This window comes from Helobdella robusta, assembly GCF_000326865.2.
Source record: "Helobdella robusta unplaced genomic scaffold HELROscaffold_6, whole genome shotgun sequence".
Classification (NCBI taxonomy): Eukaryota; Metazoa; Annelida; class Clitellata; order Rhynchobdellida; family Glossiphoniidae; genus Helobdella; species Helobdella robusta.
This window is the reverse complement of record NW_008705330.1, coordinates 2,900,516-2,922,873: the sequence shown is the minus strand read 5'-3', so window position 1 is coordinate 2,922,873 and position 22,358 is coordinate 2,900,516. Positions and strand designations below refer to the sequence as shown.

The 22,358-nt window shown below is 31.2% G+C and overlaps 2 protein-coding genes across 2 annotated transcripts; one reads left to right on the top strand and one right to left on the bottom strand.

The window, feature by feature from the left end:
- Positions 1-242: 242 nt before the first annotated feature.
- On the top strand, positions 243-1,741 carry HELRODRAFT_69120 (hypothetical protein; the record flags this gene model as incomplete). Its single annotated transcript, XM_009029010.1, has 2 exons — positions 243-393; positions 1,449-1,741. Coding segments are annotated over 2 exons (444 nt in total), but the record flags the coding sequence as incomplete, so codon positions are not given.
- Positions 1,742-4,226: 2,485 nt separating this feature from the next.
- Positions 4,227-13,725, bottom strand: HELRODRAFT_68668 (hypothetical protein; the record flags this gene model as incomplete). The annotated part of the gene is made up of 9 exons (XM_009028940.1): positions 4,227-4,366; positions 8,013-8,199; positions 8,313-8,408; positions 8,819-8,916; positions 9,304-9,410; positions 9,469-9,599; positions 10,885-10,995; positions 11,157-11,240; positions 13,531-13,725. Coding segments are annotated over 9 exons (1,149 nt in total), but the record flags the coding sequence as incomplete, so codon positions are not given.
- Positions 13,726-22,358: the final 8,633 nt, after the last annotated feature.

Sequence of the window (22,358 nt, the reverse complement as noted above, 5' to 3'; positions counted from 1 at the left end):
CCAATATATATATATAAATATATATATATATATATATATATATATATATATATATATATGTCCTACCTCTCGGGAACTAGGTCTCTGGACGCTAAGCAAAGATTGATTGATTGATATATATATATATATATATATATCAATCATCTATATATCAATATATATATAGTTTATTATTAAAATTGTACTTACTGGGTTAAGAGTAGATGGCAGATTCTGTTGTTTTTTGTTAATTGTTTTAATTTGTTTCAGAACTACGAGAAGCATTTATGCTGTTTGATTACAACAAGAGTGGCAAGATTGCTTCACGGGATGTGGGACCTGTCATACGGTCTGTCGGATTGAAACCATCCGAGGCGGAAGTTCAAGAAATTGCTCAAGAAATTAGTCAAACAGGTTTCAAGCCATATTCATGTTAATTTATTTTTTCAGTGTTTTAAAATATTGTTAGATGTAGAAAGATGCATGGCTAAGAAAAAACAGTTTTTGTTTCATAGCCAAGTGTAAATATATTTATATAAATGTAGAAATATATATACATATTTATAATGATAAAAAATAAAAAGAGGATTAATAAAAAGGACATATTAATTAAACTGCTGAATGAAGAAAATGTTTGTGATAATATGATGGTATTTATATGACTGTGTTTGTTAATTAGAGTTTATTCCAGCGGTTACTTTTAATTGTTGTCATTTGCTAACATCAAAATTTTTTAGGGAAAGCCGGTTTTATTTTTTTATAGTTTATAATTTAAAAAATCATCAATTTCGCGACCAATTAAAAAAAGAATGTTGCACTCAGATCAACTGGTCCCAAAGCAATAGATCATGAAACTGCTTATGATTGGAAAAACAGTGAAGAAAAATCATGTTTCATTTGGTTTTGACTAATTCTATATTTTTAGTTTTAACATTGCAAAGAATATTTTGATATATTTAAAAAACACAATGATGTGCACTTCATCTAAATTGGCAACGAAAAGATTCATGTAAGAAGGCTAATCTGTAATGTATTCTTCATATGAAGAGATTCATATAGAGAATATTCATTTTCTCCGTGAATGAGCATTCATCAAACATGCATTAAACTCCCTACTTCTCAATGAACAGAATATTATGTAGATTTGTATAAAAAAAACAAAAATGACTAATTGAAGAAAAAGGGATGTGTGTGAAAGATTAGCTTAGTCAATGGAATGAGGAAAATCTATGAATCGGAATTTGAACCAGCATGTGCTTGAGATAAGTTACGTCCTATGGTGAAAAATGTTTGTTCAAATGAGATTGGCTACCCAGTTCAAATTGTAGCCATGCCTACACCCTACAGAGATACTAAAAAATACCCTTTTTTAGATGTGACCCATCAGTTAGCAGATTTCTTAAAATGTCAAGTTATATATATCTTTTTTTAATGAAACCAATGTAAATTTGATTTGAAAAATTTTTTAGGAGGTGAAGTTGACTTATCAACGCTGATTCAACTAATTTCTAAAATTGTTTCAAACCCACCAACCGAGAAATCGGATGAACTTTGTGAAGTGTTCAAATCTTATGACAAGGAAAACAATGGTCAGCTGTCTATAGCTGAAGTGAAACATTTACTCACAAGTGTTGGTGAAAAATTGACAGATGATGAAGCTGATGAATTACTGAAAATGACTGGCTGCGTACATAACGGCAAAGTTAATTATGAAAGTAAGCTCTCTTTTCATTTAATTCTTATCATTCAAGAAGAATTTTAGTAAGAATAGTAAATCTTTGAAAATGTTATTGATATCGTTGCATTATTACATTACAATTACAAGTACTGCGTCAGATAACGTTGTATTTTCAATCAATGAAAACGCCATTTCCGTGATGTTCAACAGCGTTCCTCAGTGAACTTTACAAATAGATGGGTCTTGAGATCTGCTCTGAACTTCGCAAGTGATGAAGGAGTAGTTAGAGACGTTCCAGAGAAAAGGGTCAGAAAAAGCAAATGCAGATTTAGCATTAGAGCTTAATACAAAAATGGGAGAACAAAAAGACGATCGTTTACGTTTAATTGATAAATTTGTTAGGTACTTAGGAAATAATTTAGATTGACATTTATAAATTAATGCGCAAATTTTTAAAATTATTTTTTATTTTATAGACAGCCGATGCTAAGAGAACAATATATGGAGATAAATGAGAAAAAAAAGAGCACGAGCAACTAGACGAGCAGCAGAGTTAAAAGCTTTACTTAAAGGATAGAGTGTAGAATCAGGAAGACCATAGTAGAGCGAGTTACAATAATCAATCCTAGATAAAACTAAAGAAGTAACAAGAAGAGTAGGATCGTCAAGAAAAGGCAAAAGTTTGTTTATCCTACTTAGACGAAAGTAAGAACTTCTAGCAACACTATTAATCTGAGAAGAAAGAGACATGATAAAACCATAGATAAAGCCTATATTGCGAAACTTATGAAAAACATTAAGTGTTTTAGAGTCAAAAAAGCAATAGAAGGAAAAAATAGTAAGTTTTCAGATTTATTGAAACTTATGGCATAATCCTATGACAGTGCCTACCATTCAATTGAAAACACGTTATTTACACGTAAATAAGTTTTATATAAAAGATTTGATAGGGTTTGGTTAGGGTTTAGATTAAAATTTATATTTTTAAAAGTATTTTCACGTTTTTTAATCATGTGCACTATCTAATTCATACTTACTTTCGCGTCGCAGGCACTGTTCTAGTATTTTGCCAAACTTATTAATTCAAATTTGGACGGATTTAGCTTAAGACATATATAGTCACACCAAGCGATAATAGAAGAGAGACATAGAGATAAATCATGAATAACACTATTGAGATTTGATAGAAGAAAAGAATTATAAATATAAGAAAATAAAAGACAAATTATTAATAATACGAGCTTGTATGGAACTTAAATAGAAGAGGACCAAGGATAGATCCCTGACGTACATCAAAAATAAGAGTAGAGGAATTAGAAGTAGCATTATTAAGAACAACAGAAGAAAAACGATTACAGAGATAAGAAGAAGAAATCCAAGATAGACGAGAATTTTGAGGAGTGAGTTGACTGGAGACGCTGCAATTATGATGCACCCCAGACAAACAGCTGCATTCAAATTTATTTTGGTTTGAAAGTATTTTGCTCTTTCATGGCATAAAAATATTGTCTCCTCAAACATTTTTTACCTTTCCGACAAAGTTAAAAATTTGTTGTTTACTTCTTAGTTAAATCATGATCTGATGTGTAAGTGATGTTGTCTCGTGTTATGACATTTATCCATTCAGTTGTCGAATCGCGTGAAGTATGCAACCTTGGCGTGACGGGGCATGTTAAGTTTTATTTAATGACAAAGTCAGGAATACAATTTCATGGGATGATGTTTTAATATTAATTTGTGCATGTTATAAATTAGTTTTTAATACAGTAAATTTTTTTGAAAATAACTTTTATAAACACTATTATTCATAAAATTCTTTCACAGAATTTGTTCAAGTAATACTGAAAGGATAGAATTCCATCAGCAACAAATGTCTCCTCGACGACTTTACATTACCACACTTGTGATCATTGGCTTATTTTTATATATCTGATTATTCATTCATGTCTTTATTTAACCGACAATTTTTTTTACAAATATTCGATCAATTAATAATGCGTTGTCAAAGCTTGAATATTACCGAGAAATAGGCTTAAAGATATTTAAAACTCTCGAGCACAATTCATGCAAGTTACATAAACTTTTTACAAGGTTTTATGCGTTCTCCTCAGATTCAGAATGTTTCTCTTAATTGGCAACGAGCTCAACAAGTGCAATAAAACCTTGCCGGGACAGAAATGTTAGTTGTTGAGTAATGTTGACAATGGCAATTGTACTAGATCATTTATATAAACAACATATTACCAAAATGAATTGCAATTAACGTAACAATATCTAGGAACGTGACTATTGTTAAAAATAAATTAACGGTGTTCTACCACATGACGGCTTAAAAGTTCTAAAAATTTGCAGTTAATAAGGAATAAACTATCATCAATTTTACACTAATATACAGTAACATTGACTGATATTAAATTAGATTTCTCGAACCTCTTATTTTTAGTTTTAAAAAACCTTGAAACATAGATAAAGAAGTTTTAATGATTAACCATTCGAATGTTTAAATACAAATAGTTTAGCGAAAAAGATTTAAAAAATTGCAAGCAAAAACTGAAATGCAAATTATTATTTATGGAGAGGAAGGAGGTGCGGCACCTGCTCCATCCGTTGAAAGAGGATCGTTTCCAGTTGTTTCGACGTTCGTTTCCATGCTCTGACTGAGGTACGATGGTATCAACACGTTATTCAACGACGGCTTTATCGTCAACTCTATCAAATTTTCAATATTTAAGTTTGTTTCATCACGTGATTTAAATTTATGATTACAGTTTTAATATTAAAGTGAAAATTTGGAACGTCGATAAATAAAAGTATTTCATGACAGAGGAAGAATTTGAAGATGGCAAGCTTCTGCAACAAAAAATATGGTTGGGTTCAGACGTACCATCAACAACTTTACTCAAATCAAGATGATTGAAAAAGTGTTGTTCAAAAAATATTCCCTTTTCAATGTGATTCGGAATTAAACTCTACGATTGAAACGAGTTATCAAAAACCTCTATTGGGATTAAAGAGCAGTGATGAAAGTTGGTAACAAGATGACTAGTTTTGCTGAAATAAAGAAAGGTGTTAGGCAAAAATGTATTCTCGCCAGACCTGTATACAATCTCTATAGTAAGATCATCGTGAGAAAGATAGAAAATCTACCTTGAATATCCATTGGAGGCGTGAATACAAACAATGTAAGATATGCTGATGATACAGCTCTTATTACAGATTCAATGGAAAATCTGCAAACAATTGTTTCCAAACTGGTTTTTGAAAGTGAAAAGAAAGGTTTGCAAATTAACATGAACATCGACAAAACAGAGTACATAATTATCAGTAAGGGCAAAACCGCCCCGATCTGCTCCATAATCATTAATAGTAAACAAGTGAAACAAGTCAACAGCTTCAATTATTTCGGAAGTCTGATTGCCCCAGGTTGTAAATGTGATGTGGACAATTTGTTTCCGTTGAAAGTAATGAATCCTCATTGTCTGTTGTCAAGACTGGCGTTCCGCAAGGGCCAATATTGGGTCCTTTGTTGTTTATTCTGTTTGTGAACGATATTTTTTTGGTGAATAATCGTTGTACTACGGTACTTTATGCCGATGACACCAATATATTTTTGTCTGATAATGATCCGGTGGCGTTGTTCAGCGAAATGAATGAACATCTTGTCAGATACCAGGATTATTTTAAAATAAACAAATTGGTTCTAAATCTTAAAAAGTTTAGTTATATAATATTGGTACTAAAATTAAAACTAATAATAAAATATTTATTAACTTGTCTCTAACAATTGGTGACACTATCCTACCACGAGTCGAGTCTACCAAGTTTCTTGGAATTGTCATACAAAGTGATTTGAATTGGACGCAACATGTACGCATGATAGTTAATAAATTATATAAAGTCATTGGCGTTGCGTACAAATTACGCGACAAGCTAACTCCAAACGCAATGTTAATGATTTATTACTCATTTTTTTACCCATACTTTATTTACGGCAATGCATTCTGGAGATCAACCTTTAAATATCTAATAAACAAATTACAAGTACTTCAAAAATATTTTTTACACACTTGCTTTTTTTTAAATAGGTTTGATCATACTAAACAACTATTTGCTAAATATAAGATATTAAACATTCATCAAATCAATATATATATAACCCACCCTTGTTTTTATATATAAAAATATGAACAATGTAAGCTATAAGTTTATAAACTCTTTTAAATACTCAAACTCATTGACAAGACATAATGGTATGCTTTGCTCTATTATAAGTAGAACTAGGACAAATGATAGAAATTGGTCGGTTAGAGGAATAAAGCTATGGAATGCTATTGTCAGTGTTGAGGCTAGAACTATGCCAATTAATTTTTTCAAAAATTTTGTTAAAGAAAGTTTACTTAGAAATGTTGTTGAAATTGACTGAATTTTGAGAATTTTATGACTTACTAAATTTTGTTTATTTTCTTTTTTTCGTTTCGTCTGAACTTGAATATCAAATTAATTTCTGCTTAAACTTTTTATTAGTAGATAGTTTTTGTTTTTATCGATTATGCTATTTTATTTCTGTTATATATAACATTTTGTTTTATTGCTTAATTTGACAATTATTGAACATCTTGCACCTCAGTTAAGGTAATCAGCACAAGTTTTCATTATAACTTCTTGATTGCCTTTGATGTCAATAAAATTTAGGGAAAAAAATGTGGATGTTAAAAAGGAATGGCTATGGCGAAAGATGCATATTCTAAAATGTGAAACATCATAACCAATAGTAAAATCAGAATATCAGCAAAAATAAAACTGTTAGAGAGTTACATTTTCCCTATACGGCTCTGAGTCCTGGACAATTCTGAAGAAATTGAAAAAAAGATTAACGCTGCTGAGATTTGGTTTTTGAGAAGAATTATGAAAATTAGTTGGACCTCTCATACTTCGAATGAGGATGTATTAAAACAGTCCGGTTACGAAAAGAGGAAATTACTACAGATAATCCGACAGGGACAGTTAATGTTTTTTGGTCACATCATGCGGAAGGAAAGAATGGAAAATCTAACAACTACTGGAAAGATTGCATGAAAAAGAGATCGCGGTCAACAACGAATAACATTCGTAAAGTCCTCGTGTCACTTGTTGAACCTCACCACATTTCAACTACTACAAAGTGTTAAAGATCGGGTTTTGTGGAGGCCAATGTCGCTAATGTCTTGAAAAGATAAGGCACAATAAAGAAGAAGAAAGACGAGCGACATTGAAAATAACATTACATGTAAAGTGAACGTTGATGAAAAGATAAGGTTCATTACGAAAGTCAGGCTTTGAAGGAAGGTGTCAATAAATTTGACACTTTGTGACAAGAGGCGGGGGATAAAAGCTCATGTGACACCCTGATTTGCCTTGCCTATTTCCAGTTTCCCTAGTGACTTAATAAAAAGTTGTTAACACTTTTAAAAAAATTATAAAACTCTATGTGTTCAGTACGTAGGGGCCAAAGAAATTTGCTTTTTTGATGCACTTCTCATTTTTTTATGAAGTTATGTTCGTGCTTTTTTATATTCCAATTTATTAAATATAGTTGATATTTATTTGTTAAATTGTTAGCAAGCAAACGGTAAATGCAAGAAGAGAGAGGGACAAAAAATTGTGACGTGCTTTACAAGGAGAGTTTAAAAATTTGACAGTTTGTGAGGAGGAATGGGTGATTTCAAAAAGCCCGACATTCTTCATGGATGGACCCTAACGAAAGAGTCCATCGCACTGCGTGCGCTGATCGATTCACATTAATCTTATAAGCTGTAAAAATATGTTGCTTGTGATTCACTTTATTCAATATTTCAAAAACAGAAAGCCTTTTATTGAAACAATAAACTTAAGAAGAGATGGTAAAAGTGGAAGCCGATCTTTCTTTGTTCAGAGCCAAGCTTGAGACATTTGGTGGTAGAGTATGGCAGACGTAGCAAGAGACATATTGCTGAGGCTACTAATGCGAATTATCAGAGTATGCGATGAATGAACAGTGATACGTGAATGACAATGTTGGAATAAAAGTTATTATTTGTATAATCTAGAACATAATCTGGGACATCAATTGACAGCTATTTTACAACAAAAATACAGATGACTTGATGCTAAATAGCATTGGTAGGATGATCCTACCCACAAACTATTAAAATGTTGGTAACATTCATCTACCTTTTTGAAGAATAAAAAGGCATAATAGCTTTATTAATTGGAACTGAACATTATTTTATTGACTTTGTCGGCGTAAACAACCACCATAACTAAAGATGGGTTAACATAATATGCACACTTTCACAACTTAATAAAATAATAACAATAATAGTAATAATATATTAACCAATTGGAGAGAAGTTGAACAACGGTGGAAGATCTCTACCACCCATATATTTGGTGTTTGGGTCTCGAAGTTCATCGAAATACGGATGAGCACAAGCTTCGATGGGTGAAATGCGACGTGATGGAATATATTCAAGTAGGGAACTAATTAAGTTTATCGCCTCAGGTGTTGTTCGATGTCTGAAGACCTAACAATGAAGAATATGCAGATGGATATATATCAAATCAAATTTTATTCAACCTGGTCACACACACACACATAAACAACTGATGGTATGAAGAAATGTTAAAGTTAACTAACTTTGGACCATGGATGTGTTTTTATTAGAGGAAATTTGAATTCCTGATAATTTGGATTCATTTCTCGAATCTGTTCTTTAGTTGGCGTTCCTAAAATCTGAATGTGCGTTGAAATTTGTAAAGTCGCATTTATAAAATTATACGAGAGAAAAGTGAGAGTGAGTGTTATATAATTTCACATGAAGTTTGTTCAAAATTATACATCAGCATCATCGAGAAAGAGTGAACTGATGACAAGCCTCGTTGGATTGAACCATCCGTAACAACAACAATGTACAATCAGACAGTTATGATATTGTTAATGCTATAAAAAACATTATAAGGAAAGTGAAGGTTCATGACAAGATGACGGATGCTACGGCTAAAATATCAATATTTTTATAATTTGCTTATAAAGTAAAAAAAAATGTTTGAAACGAAAATAAATCTTTGCTTGGCTATGAAATAACACATAATAAAATATATCTGAATTACACGCTCAAGTAAAAAGCGGGAGATATTTATAACCTTGATAATTTCCACAATCTGATCTACACCACTGTCTCCAGGGAATATTGGTTGGCCCAACATCAACTCTGCCATCACGCAACCAGCAGACCATAAGTCTTGTTGGAGAAATTTTGTGTGAATATTTTTATCAAAATCTTTGTTATGTTTATCAACATCAAAAAATATACTTTGCATTTCATCAAGCAAACGTGGCCACGACTAGATATCGTTCTAATGTGGCAAACTGCCGACTACGTATAAAAGGCTTCGTGTGAATATTACTAAAGATGAATGTTGATGCAGATGCTTCTAAATAATAAACATACTATTTAACCGAAGAACTTGTTTTCACTTTGTAGTTTGAGCCAATTTTTGGCTGGTTTGCATTTAAATAACTCAGCTAGCAATGTGACACGCAAGATTACTTTTATTTTTACGTCTTAGATAAAAGCTTTAAAATAATCAGAAATTTATGTTATGAAACAAAATGGGAAATTTCAAACCAATTTTTGGTGAATAGTCAGTTGCTCCAAAAATTAATTCAGGCGCTCTGTAATATCTTGAACAGATGTAAGAAACGTTGGGCTCTCCTTTTATCAGTTGTTTCGCACTGTGAATATAAAAATGTTGTTAACGGGAATATTACGTCAAGAAGACATCAAAACTACCTGCCAAAGTCACATAACTTTAAAATGCCGTTTTCAGGGTTGAGTAATAGATTCTGCGGTTTAATATCTCTGTGACAAATACCACAGAAGTGCAGGTAGGAAAGACTTCGAAACAGCTGATACATGTAAAGCTGAAATCGTATACAACAAAAATGTTAACAATAACAGTTTGTGATTTGTACAAGCTATAATTTTACTTCTGTCGATTGGTGAGTTGAAAATTCGGTAACAGAAAGATAAAACAAAACCGATACCGCAAAATTACCAATATATCGGTGTTTACTGACGCATCAGTTTTTACTGATTGCTAAATTTTACAGAATTCATTGATGCATTTTAAAAGGAGTGTTAAACTACTACTATAAGTTTTAAAGTTGCAGCATGTAAAATATATTAGTTTTGTATATCTCGCTACGTTATTTCAACACATCACGAATATTTTGACTGTCGGCAATACATTCTCATCAGCCTCCCTAAATTTGCCTCTGACATGTTTTGCTAATCATATAACATGCCACTCACTTTTACTGATAAAGGCCATGGAAAGCTTTCCATTTGTGCCTATTAGAGCCCCAAGCAGAGAAGATTGCGGTTATCCGCTTGGGGCTCTACTGCTCTATATGCCTATATGCTCTACTCTTCGTACACATCAATGGTGCTAATTTTTAAAATCCAATCTATAAAAATGAACACAGATAACAAATAGGCATGACTTTTTTTAGTTCAAACTTTCACGTTCTTAACCTCTGCCACAATCCTTATTGCCAGTTGCCTACAATTTCTTTGATATAAGCTAAGTTATTCTTTTCAACACAGTACCTCTTGCAAGTCACCTCATGGACTCAACTCATGTAAAAGAGATGTAGTTGTTAATAAAGCAACCGAAACGAACCAGATGCACATTTTCAGGTAGGAAGGGATTTTCCATAATAAAAAGTTGGAGCTGAAGTTCATTTTGAGAAATGATTGAAGGAAAAAAATTTTGTAAAATATTACATGCATTTGATTATGCAAAAAACAGTGTTTGAACATAATTCCTGTGTAGATTTGCATAGCTAAAATTATTTTTAATTGTTCATTTAAACAGTTTGGAACATTGGTTGTAGCACCAATTCATCATCAATAACTGTAGACTCATCTGAACAATTAATACTAAAAACTAGTAGAAACAAATAAGTGTAGTAAATATAAGTGAACTGCATAATCGAAAGGACATCAAGTAACTTAATTTTACATTTTTATTCAAATTTCTCATTTGCATCCAGGCTGCGTTCAAATCTGAGTAAAAAATTATAAACAAAAAATATATAAAACAATGTCAGTAAACAAACAACTTTGCATTAAAACAAATTAAATTGAAGCCATAGATACATAGAAATAGCCATTCATTGGATTGTAAAATTGATTAGAAAGAACCTTGATGTAGAGGAATGGGATGACTTGTTTGTTTTTGTTGTAGTGTCTAGCCACTCTGTAGACAGTCTCCGGTATGAACTCCATCACCAGATTCAAGTAGACCTCATCCTTCTGTTGCGTGAAATTATTTGGAAATAATCATTATTATCATCAGGTCATGTATGTACACTGCTTTTTGTGTAATAAATAATATAAAATAAGGTGCTTAGAAAAATGGTTGTTTTTTTGCTATAAAAAATTTAAAAATAAGAAAAAAACAAAACTGCAACAACCTTGTCCCCACTTGAATAAAAAAAGTAAAGCAGCTTGATGATGTTCTGGTGATCCAACTTCCTCATTATTTGCAACTCTCTGTTCTATTCGGTGATGTAATTGTTACAATTCACAGGCAAGATAAAGGGATGATTTTATTAATAAATGATTAGTGTTTATAGTAATCAGTACTTGCTACTTATTCGTTTTATGATAAATTTTGTTCCTCTCAACAAAATGTCTCCTCATTATATTATTAGTCAACTTCTGTCTACTCAGCAAATTTTCAAGTACTTTCAATTTTTTCCCCAATTTACTCTTATGCCATCACAAAAAAAAACAACGGCCCCTAGTCCCCAGCAGGCCTTAAGTGGTCAAGGGGTGCCAAGAATCCCTGGGAAGCATGCAATAGCGGAGGGATGTTGCAGAAAAATTCAGAATGGCCCCTTTATGGTACTTAGATTTGGAACGCTCAATGTTGGATCACTGACTGGCCGCAGCATTGAAATCGCAGAAATGCTCGAGCGTAGAAGGATTGACATCTGCTGCCTTCAGGAAACCCGATGGAAATCGAATGGTGTCTGTCATGTCAACTCAGACAAAGAAAAATATAAACTATTCTGGAATGGTCAAAAAACGGCCAAAAATGGTGTTGGAATTTTTGTCAGAGAACCGCTAGCCCAAGAAGTACTGGATATTAAAAGGATTAATTCACGTCTCATGTGGATCAATCTCCGCATAGAAAAGCAAACAACGATTATTTATTTTTTCTGCATACGCACCAGACAGGCGAATCAGAAGAAATGAAAAATGACTTCCGGACTGCATTCTCTGACACCATCTCAGCAATACCAAAATCTGAAACAATCCTGATTGTGTCCAATTTTGTTTGTCCTGGTTGCATCAATCCACAACAACAAATTCGAAATAGCACTGTTTTTGAAGCCATTAAGGTAGAGAAAGTCACATCGTTTCAATATCTAGGAGATGTTCTGGATTGTACTGGAACAGCTGAAGCTGCCGTTCGAGCACGCATGGTGCAGCCTGGAATAAATGGCATCTCCTTGCCTCTATATCGATGCGGCGTGACATCCCACTACCACTACGATCAAGACTTTATAAATCTGTGATACGTCCGGTGTTGTTATATGGTGCAGAAACATGGCCAATGACAACCAAACTGGAACAACAACTTCAACGAACCGACATGAAAATGCTCCGATAGATGCAACGAATTAGTCTGAAGGACCACATCAAATCTACCGAAATCCTGCGTCGTGCTGCTTTAGATGATATAAAGGACGAATGCCGGCAACACCGTCTGCGTTGGTTTGGTCATGTCAAACGAAGTGGAAACAGTGCCATAACTTCTCTTGCAGATGTTGAAGTACCTGGCACACATCCCAAAAGCCGTCCAAAGAAGTCTTGGTCGCAAACAATCGAGCAAGACATGAAAACTCTAAATTTAAATGAAATGGATACAACTGATCGTCTAATTTGGCGCAAAAAGTTGATGGCAAAGAAAACAACGTCCTACCTCGGGAAACCGGGTCTCTGGACGCAAAACGAAGATTGATTGATTGATTTTGTTTTCATTTGGAGTGCCTGTGCATTTGTTTGGAGCAAGGGGAGGCCTATTTACCAACATACAACACTTTCTTGTGGGTTGAAGCAGGGATAAAATCACCCTCTAACTCTCCTCCGGAAGTGAGCTCCTTGTTCGAACGTTAAAAGTGAGCAAAGGCTGTTAAATTTATTCTAGTTATGTGGTTTGGAGCAACTGAAAGATGACATATTCTAATAATACTGCTTCTATGTCCAGCAGCACTTCCCGGCACTGAAAGGTTAACACTACTCTTAGACATATGCTAAACATCATTCCTTTTCCTGCTTTTAAGTTGCCACGCAGCCTGCCCACCTTCCGAGCCACTTCTTAGAAGACTCTTTCACATCAATGAAAGCAGTAGAATGATGATGATCCACATTGCAAGATTACATTACAATAAATTACAAAATTACATATTGCAATGCAATTACCTAGGGAAAACTGATAGGATCAGTGCACATGCACCCCACATCCAGGGCAGATCTCAGATACGTGCATGAAAGGCAGCCTTATGTTTATTTGAAACTTTGAAATGTGTCACCAGTTTCTCATTTCCCAGTGCTGGTTTCATTTATTCTTTAAATCAATCATTTTTCTGTTGCTCAAACTTAACTTTGCACCTCTACTTAGGCTAAATCCATGCTTTAAAATTTTCCTTTAAAACATGAAACATCCACATGTTTACATAGTGGATGTTTCATGTTTGATTTCATGAATATTATTAACAGATGAATTAGAATTAAATAAATTTCCACAGAGGATGAATAACTGCACACGGATGTGCCTACTTTGAAACGTTTGTCCTGTAAAACTTTTTTGATGGCCACCATCTGACCAGCCTCACAAAGTTTGGCCTGGTAGACAACACCAAATGATCCATGACCGATAACTTTGACAGAAGTGTAGCACAATTCTTGAGGTCGGTCATTACCATTGGAACCAACTGTTGCCACAACTGTTGTCACTTTGACACTATCCTTACCTGGATCAATGATAAATGTAGATATTTCAATAAATGTTAGTTCTAAAAATGTATTTTTTACAATTATGAATTTCAAACATTATTTGAATGAGCATTATTCAGTTATTCTTTGCATTAACAACACCCATCAGATCTAATCCAAATCATTTAATACATTCCTATATAATCTTTCCTTTTTATATATGTAAAAAGAAATTATTAAATAATTAAATTTTATTGAAAGATTATTATATATAAAATTTTGACCTAATTTAATTTCTGAGTACTTGAGCATTCTTAATCAGTTTATGTTTTATATCAAATTTAAACTAAATTATTTTCAAATTACTTCACTTGAATTAAATACTAGAAAAAAAATTAGCACCATTATTATGTTGCATTTGCCCTGAGATTTTTATTTAAAAGTTTTAATTTAAACATGTGTAATTTAATTTAAAAAACTAAGGTGTAAAGGTCTTGTAGAACTAATCTAATTAAAACTAAAACTGAGTTTTATTTTTATGTTCAAAAAAATTGATTGCCTAAATCTGTAAACCTGTCCTAAACTAATAAAAATAAATTAAATTAACATTATTAATTATTTTAAATTTTACCGTTTAATTTTTTTAACCCAAATCAGAAAACTATATCACTCCTGTACTATTACACTTAGTTTTAATTTAAAATTAATACTACATAGTAGTTTAAATTTACTACTTATTTAGTATTTACAATTTATATAGTATTTAATATTAATTTTAATTTACTTACTTATTTTTGTGCTGGACAAATTTTTAGACATTTCACCATAAAAACATAAGATCGACTTTTAATTATAATTTATTAAAAACAAATAAATTAATAACTTATTTAAAATTACAAACAGATTATTAATTCATCTAATAATTGATGATGAAAAAACAACGCAAGAGTTAGCTGAGTTAGACATTTGAGATGGATGATGATGGTGGTGGATCAGGACCCATACATGAATAATTCAACAATAACAAGAATAAAAATAAATTATAAAAAACGCAGTTTTAAAAAAAACATTTGAAGAAAATTTTGAAGTCTGTCGGCATCGTGAAGTTAAAATGTTGTTCTATTTTTTTTATTTATTACGAGGGCAACAATGCAAAAAACAACTCCAGCTCAATTCAATATTATGCAATTATTAAATTAAGAGAAGAAAATTTTATGGAAGACGCTTTGACAGTAATAAATTGAAAAAATGTATACTATATATATATATATATATATATATATATATATTAAAATATATCTGACACAAAAGCATCCGCAGCCTAATGTAATAGTAGAAGCAGTAATGCTGTTTTGGAGGTTATCCAGAGAGCATGCTGTCAGGCATGCTAGCACAGCTGATTCGTTGCTTGATTGTTGTTCATCCAACATCATTGATTGTGCCTCAAAAAGTTCATTTGGTAATGAGTTCCAAGTATTTGCGACTCTATTGAATAAGTAATTCTCTTGGCCTCTATGTCTTATTAACTCTTTATGATGTTTCAAACTGTGGCCTCGCGTTTTGAGTTCTTTTAACTCGTGTTAAACACTCTTTTGCCAAATCTATGCTTTTTCTGGCCCTTTTCTCTGAAACTCTCTACCCACTTCTCTGACTACTTCTCCATCACTTACGAAGTTCAAAGCGGATCTCAAGACCCATCTGTTTTCGAAATTTCTTGAGAGCGCTGTTGAACATTGCGGAAATAGCGCTTTACAAGCTAATTGATTGATTAATTGATTGATTTGGTTTGACTATGCTAAAACGATTATTTAAATCAACTTTGTCCGAATTATGCATAATTTTAAACAACTTAATCAAATCTTCTCTTTGTCTTCTTTCCACCAAGACGATTTTTTAAGACGATCTTCGTAAGCTAGGTTTCTTATAAATGGAACCAACTTTGTTGCTCTCTGTTGGACTCTTTCGATTACCTCGCTATTACTCTTTAGATCTGGGGAGCAAACTGATACTGCAAGCTCTTACAGTGGACGAATAACAAAGTTAGGTATAAATTACGAAACAATTTATAATCAAATTTTTTAATAATTATTTTATTGACCAAATATTTGGTTTGCTTTGTTCGATGCTGTGATGACTTAATTTTTCCATTTCAAGTTATTTGAAAAAATCACTCCAAGATCTCTCTCAGATTCAGATTCAGCAAGAAGTATTCCATTTATGTGCAGTGTACATTTTTATTACCTGATCCGTGGTGCATAACAGTGCATTTTTCAATATTCAACCGTAGAAGCCAGTCTTGCGTCCACTTAAATGCCTCGTTCAAATCAGATTGAGGTTCGACTACATCGTTATCTGACAATATTGCTTTCATGATTTTGGTATCATCTGTAAAGAGTTTTAATGTATTTTCAGTTTTGTTGGTAAGTCATTGATGTAGAGAATGAAGAGTAGAGAACCAATAACAGAGCCCTGAGAAACACCACCAATCAAAAATAGTTCACCTTGAACAATTCTTTGTCTTCTGTTTTTAAGAAACGATTCAATCCATTTATACACCAATCCATTTGTTCCATAAACATTTAATTTAGCTAATAATCTTTTGTGTGAAACAGTATCAAATGCCTTGGCAAAATCAAGCAGGACTACATTCACTGGAATAGAATTATCCAAATTATAAAAACTAAAATTAAGGGTTTCAAGTAGATGGAATTTTGGGATTATCCTTAGCTCGTTCAACCAATGTTTTTTCATAACGAAAACGTGCTTTGTCGATTTCAGATTTTAAATATTTGCAAAAATCTTTATATTCATCACATAGATTTTCATTACCTTCGATTTACAAATGTCATTTTAAACATTTTTTTTTTGATAAGTGATTTTAAATGTGAGCTGATCCATGGAGCTGTTTTATCACGACGTTTTGCTGCATCGACTATGGGTACGAAAATATTGATTACTTCACTTATGTAATAAAAAAATTTGTTATACATTTGTTGTACAGTCAAGTTTTCAAATAATTTAGTCAAATCTACATTAGATAGCACTTGAGATAATTCTCTAAAATTTCCTTTATTTTATCAGTCAAATCAACCAATAATGGCCCAGGTTTTGTGGGGTCTTTTGATCACAATCTTCTTGAGTATGCAACTGAAACGTCAGATTTATTTATAGCCTTGAAAATCTCTCTAATTTTGGTTTCGTCCTGATTCTGGTACTTCGTAAATAACAACATTTTCTTCCTTTTTTCTCTCTCCTGTATCTCACCAATAACTAATGTGCAGGCTTTTTTTTACACTTTTTGCACCTCTGGTGACTACATCAACCATTCAGTACTGATATAAGGTTTTGCCACATTCTTTGCCGATTTAAGGTCCGTCTTCAATCTTTCGATTTCTAATAAATTCTACTCATCTCTTCCCTCCAACTGTTTTACTCGGTAGGTTAGCGGCGAAAGCAATTGCGACATCATTCCGCACCATTCATGCAATCTTTTGGCTGGTTCACCGGCCAGTACTCTTCTCTCAAAAAGTCTAGATCTATGTCAGAAATGAAAAACCAAATTTAAAGAAAAATTCGATCTGAACAAAGCCACATGAGAATTCAGCTGATCAAAACCACGTGTCAACTAAACTTGAAAATAGCTAAATTATCAACAAATTATCAATAATTCAGATATTTTAGCCACAAATTATATATTATTGTAATCCTGAAATGTGAAGCAATCCATACAGTCAACTTTACAACGAAAAATTAGTATTTTGAATAGAATTTTAGAATAAAGTTACGCGCCAAAATTAAAATCTATTATCGCTTGTGTACATAGATAAGGTTTTTAAATTACATGGCACCCATTTTATCGCTCTTTTTCTTGTTTCAAATTTTACAAAAACGATGAATTTAGTTACAATCTTGATTTAATTTAAACATTTCAACTTAAAAGTTTGGATATGTTTGACAATCACTCGGTACATATTTTGTGCGATTATCAAATATTAATAATCGATGTTAAATTTTTTCAATCCATGAGAAACCGAAACCTTGCCTACCTAAAAAAAATTAATCCCTCCCTAGCGACAGTAGAGTAGACACCGAACATAATGTAAAATCTTGAAGAAGATACTACTCGCTTTATTGAAAGTCAGTTTTAATTAATGGTCTCGTCTAGAGTTTTCAGTGTATGTATTATGTTATGTTGGATTATAGATTAGATCAGACCTCAGACTAGTTATTTATAAATAGCCGAAAATAATTTTTTCATTTTGCTATTATTTTACCTTGCAGTTTTCTTGCAATATGTTTGAATTTGATTGTAAAACCAATATATGTTGTTATAAATTAGTTTTTAAAACAATCAGTAAAATGTTTCAAACTGAATTATTGAATTTTGCAATTTATCTAGAATACCACAAAACACACGACACCAAAACCTAGTTATAGCAGACATCAACTCACTTTACAAAAACATGATAAACAATAGATCAATCGCGATCACAAAAATTTCTCAAAAGATCCGTGCCACAATCCATACATCCATACAATCATATCACAATAAAATTTCTACAGCTTTCACTGCAAAAAATTATTTTTATTTTTCACAAACAACAGTGTTTACAGATCAATGGTTGCATGATGGGTAAGATCTTTTCGCCAACATGTACTGACCACACAACTAATAACAACTTCAAAAACATCCACGCATACAACATAGACGATATCTTCACATTCGACGGTAAAGTACGCGAACTAAACAGCATCATCGCAATAGCAAATAAACTTATCGTTTCAATTACACTTACATTTGTAAAGATGATGCAGAGGTTTTTGTTGTTGTTGACATGTTTAAAGTTTTTTACTCAACTATGTAGTTTTTACTATTATGTATATGGATCTGAATATGTATGTGAACTATATAGTTTTTACTTTACCTGTTTATGTATGTACAGGTATGAACATTTATATATCTGTTACTTTTATTGCATCAGTATATATATTCATGCATACTTATGTGTTTATACATGTGGAAAAACGATGATCCATATATCTATTACTTTTATTACATCAGTGTATGTATTCATACGTGAGTATGTGTTTATAAATGTGGAAGAATAAACATCTATATATCTATTATTTTTATTGCATCAGTGTATGTATGTTCATATTAATGTCAATATAACTATGGGTTTTTATATGTATGGAAACGAATCATTTATATATCTATTATTTTGATTACATCAGTATATATATACATATGTGCGTATGTGTTTATATATGACATCGGTATATGTATTCATTCATATATGCTAAAATAATGCTTGTGTGTTTTATATATGTACAGAGCTGAACATTTATATATCTATTATTTTGATTACTTCAGTATATGTATTCATATGTGCTTATGTGTTTATATATGTACTAAGATGAACATTAATATATCTATTGCTTTTATTACATCAGTATATATATTCATGCATACTTATGTGTTTATATATGTAGAAAAACGAAGATCCATATATCTATTACTTTTATTACATCAGTGTATGTATTCAAACGTGATTTTGTTTTTAAATTGCATACCGTATCACGGTGGTCTGTACAAGTTTTGATTTTCTTATGGGATCTCCGTAAATCCTCACAATCTCAAATCCTTTCTTTTATTTTCATTTTGTGTTTCGGATTTAATTAAATGAATTTTTGATGTTTTTTTTTTTTTTTTTTTTTTACTCAACCCGACATGTAGTTCCCGACTTATAGCTATTCTTAAGTGTGCTGAAAGTGTATAAATCCATATAAAATTTTTTTATAATCCATATTGTGTTATTTTAATTTATTAAAAAATGCAAGTGAAATAATGCAATTGATAAGTACTTTTCATATATTATTCTTGCCCTTGAGGATTCAACCCATCCATAATATTTTATTTAAATTTAAAAAATCAATAACTTCAATATTTTTTCTTTCTACGGCTCTACCCTCAATAAAAATGTAATAGAAAGTCACTCAGGAGATCTTGTCTTATTATTTATCTAAGATATGTAAAAATTAGTTTAAATTTGCTGAAAGATATGGGAGGAAATATTTGAAGTGCCACTCTGAGGTTCAGAAAAACACTTCTTTCCCCAATAAGAGATAAGGGAGGATAAGAATTTTATTTTTCTTTTTTTATTACTCTTTAAAAATCAGTATTTGACAGACGCAAAAAGTGTTACAGCATGCAAGGCAATAGTACAAAATTAAACAAATAAGTAAATAAATAAATAAAAAACCGGAGAAAGAAAAATGTTTAAACATGAAAAATAAACTTAAATAGAATAAAATAAATAATAAATAACAATAATAAAATAAATAAAAGAAAATAAAATAAATTGACAATAAAATAATTGTAGTAATGGCATAAAACGCAAATTAATAGACTAGATGATGACTTAGTGAGGTGATCGATAAATAAAAACTAGTTGTGTGAATGAAAAGTTTTATTGAGTGTTAATATGTTTGAGGTGTCTTGTGATGAAATGGTATGTAGATTGGGTGACGACTTGATAGTTATGTTTGCGCTGACGAAGGTTGTGTGTTGTAGTTTTAATTGGTGGTAGTAGAGGAAGGATGACATGGTTGTTGTTTTTTTCTATTTTCCACTTTCTACTTCTTTATAACATTTTAACAAAAAATAATATCACAGTAAAATGAGAAAATTAAAATAACTGGATGAATTTTTTGGGTCGGTAAAAAAGATTAATTCAATAAAACTCTGAAACTTAGCCTTGGATAGAGAGCAGTCAATAACTCAATAGACAACGCAATCTATTACAACATAGATAAAACTTTAGTAGTATTAATTTTACGCAGAGCGCACAACAGATTATAAGAAATGTGGTAATATAAAATGCGTTAAAAATGCGATTAATTCCAATAGTATGTAAAATGATATAAATGAGAGCATGCTGAGTTGTCAATGTTTATATGAATAATTATTGTTCATCGTTAGTGACGATAACGTTGCTAGGCTGATAGTTTACATTTTTATGAGCACTTTTTTTGTCTTTATAAACTATTTCTTTGTAGACATTTTTTGTTAATTCTATTTATATCTACTTATAAGTTAGTTCAGAATAATCCTTTTGAAAAATGCCCAAAATAGTTTCTTCCAAGGAAAGAACTTGTTTGCCTGATATCAACAACAAAGGTGAGGTTTGGTTGAATGGTTTGATTTATCATTTCATTTTTCAAGGGTCTATAAATTTAATTTGTGTTAGCTGTTAAATATTTGTTAGTCATTCCGTTCTATCATTAACAAATTTTTTTTTATAAAATGTTAACTTATATAATAACAAATAAATAAGTCATATTTGTTAATAATCAATCAATCAATCAATCTTCGTTTTGCGTCCAGAGACCCGGTTTCCCGAGGTAGGACGTTTTGTTAATATGACAGAACAAATTTTTTTGTTATATTTTTTATTGTTAAGCTACAAAAACAAATTGTATGAAAGCACCAACAAGTAGTAACTCTTGTCTTAAAAAACCGAGTCAATGCAAAAAACTGCTCTTAATTTTTTTAAAATTTTTCATTATAGAGAACAAGCAGGAAATTAACCCCTATAAAAAATGTACACAATCTTCCATTCTCTATGACACAAGCATTGTTAGTATTCAATATTTTTTAACACCAAAAAATAGTTGACATATCTAACTCACTCTTGAAACACACAAAATTCATTTGATTTATTGTTGATTTTTTCATTTTGACTTTGAGAATGAAAAATTAATAATGAAAAATCTAAATACACAAAATGAAAGAGATTTTTGCCAATTGACAAATCCATGTTTAGTGGTTTGACAAAACTGCCAAGAAATTTAGTTGATTTTGATCCATCTGCCTGTCTTGATAGGTTACTTTTAAAATATTATTTTATCTGATTTCTAACTTATTTCCATTCAATTTAATTATTAGAAGCATATTTTGATACCATAGTTTCTATTACTTGAAAATCACAATCACTGTCCTTGAATTTTCATCTTCCACCACATTCATCATTTGTTTTCATACTTGCATCTTCAAAAACTTGCAGAACTCCGTTGAAGTTATCTCCAAGTGAGAATTTTTTGACCAAGCTAGCCGAATATAAAGAATTTAAAAAGTTAGATTAATTTTTATTTTGTCGACCAGATCATTGTATTTGACAAGTGATATGAGTTGATTTTGATAATCAAATATTTCCTGTAAATCATGCAAAACAACTGTTTTAACGTTCTCATGCATTTTTCATAAGATGAAATAATGATAATGTTATTTATGGTTTTTCTAAATATGCTAATAATCTTTTTATATGTCTATCCAATTATTTTGGATTCTCTAATGCTATTAAGGCATAAATTTGTTATATAATGATATTATAATTATGAAAATATCATGGAAGCATAATGATGATGATGTGTTATGATGATGATATGGTGATAGTATTAATAAAATATTGATAACTATACACAGTGAAATTTTAATAATAAAAATAATATTATTATTATTTTATATAATTAAAAAGAATAATATTTTTAATAATAATAGTTAGTAGTTACAATAATAATACACTCATAACCATTATACAATAACGAGTAGAGGGATATGATGTGTTGTTGTTGTTATTAATGATGATGATGTTGAGGCTGATGATGATGAT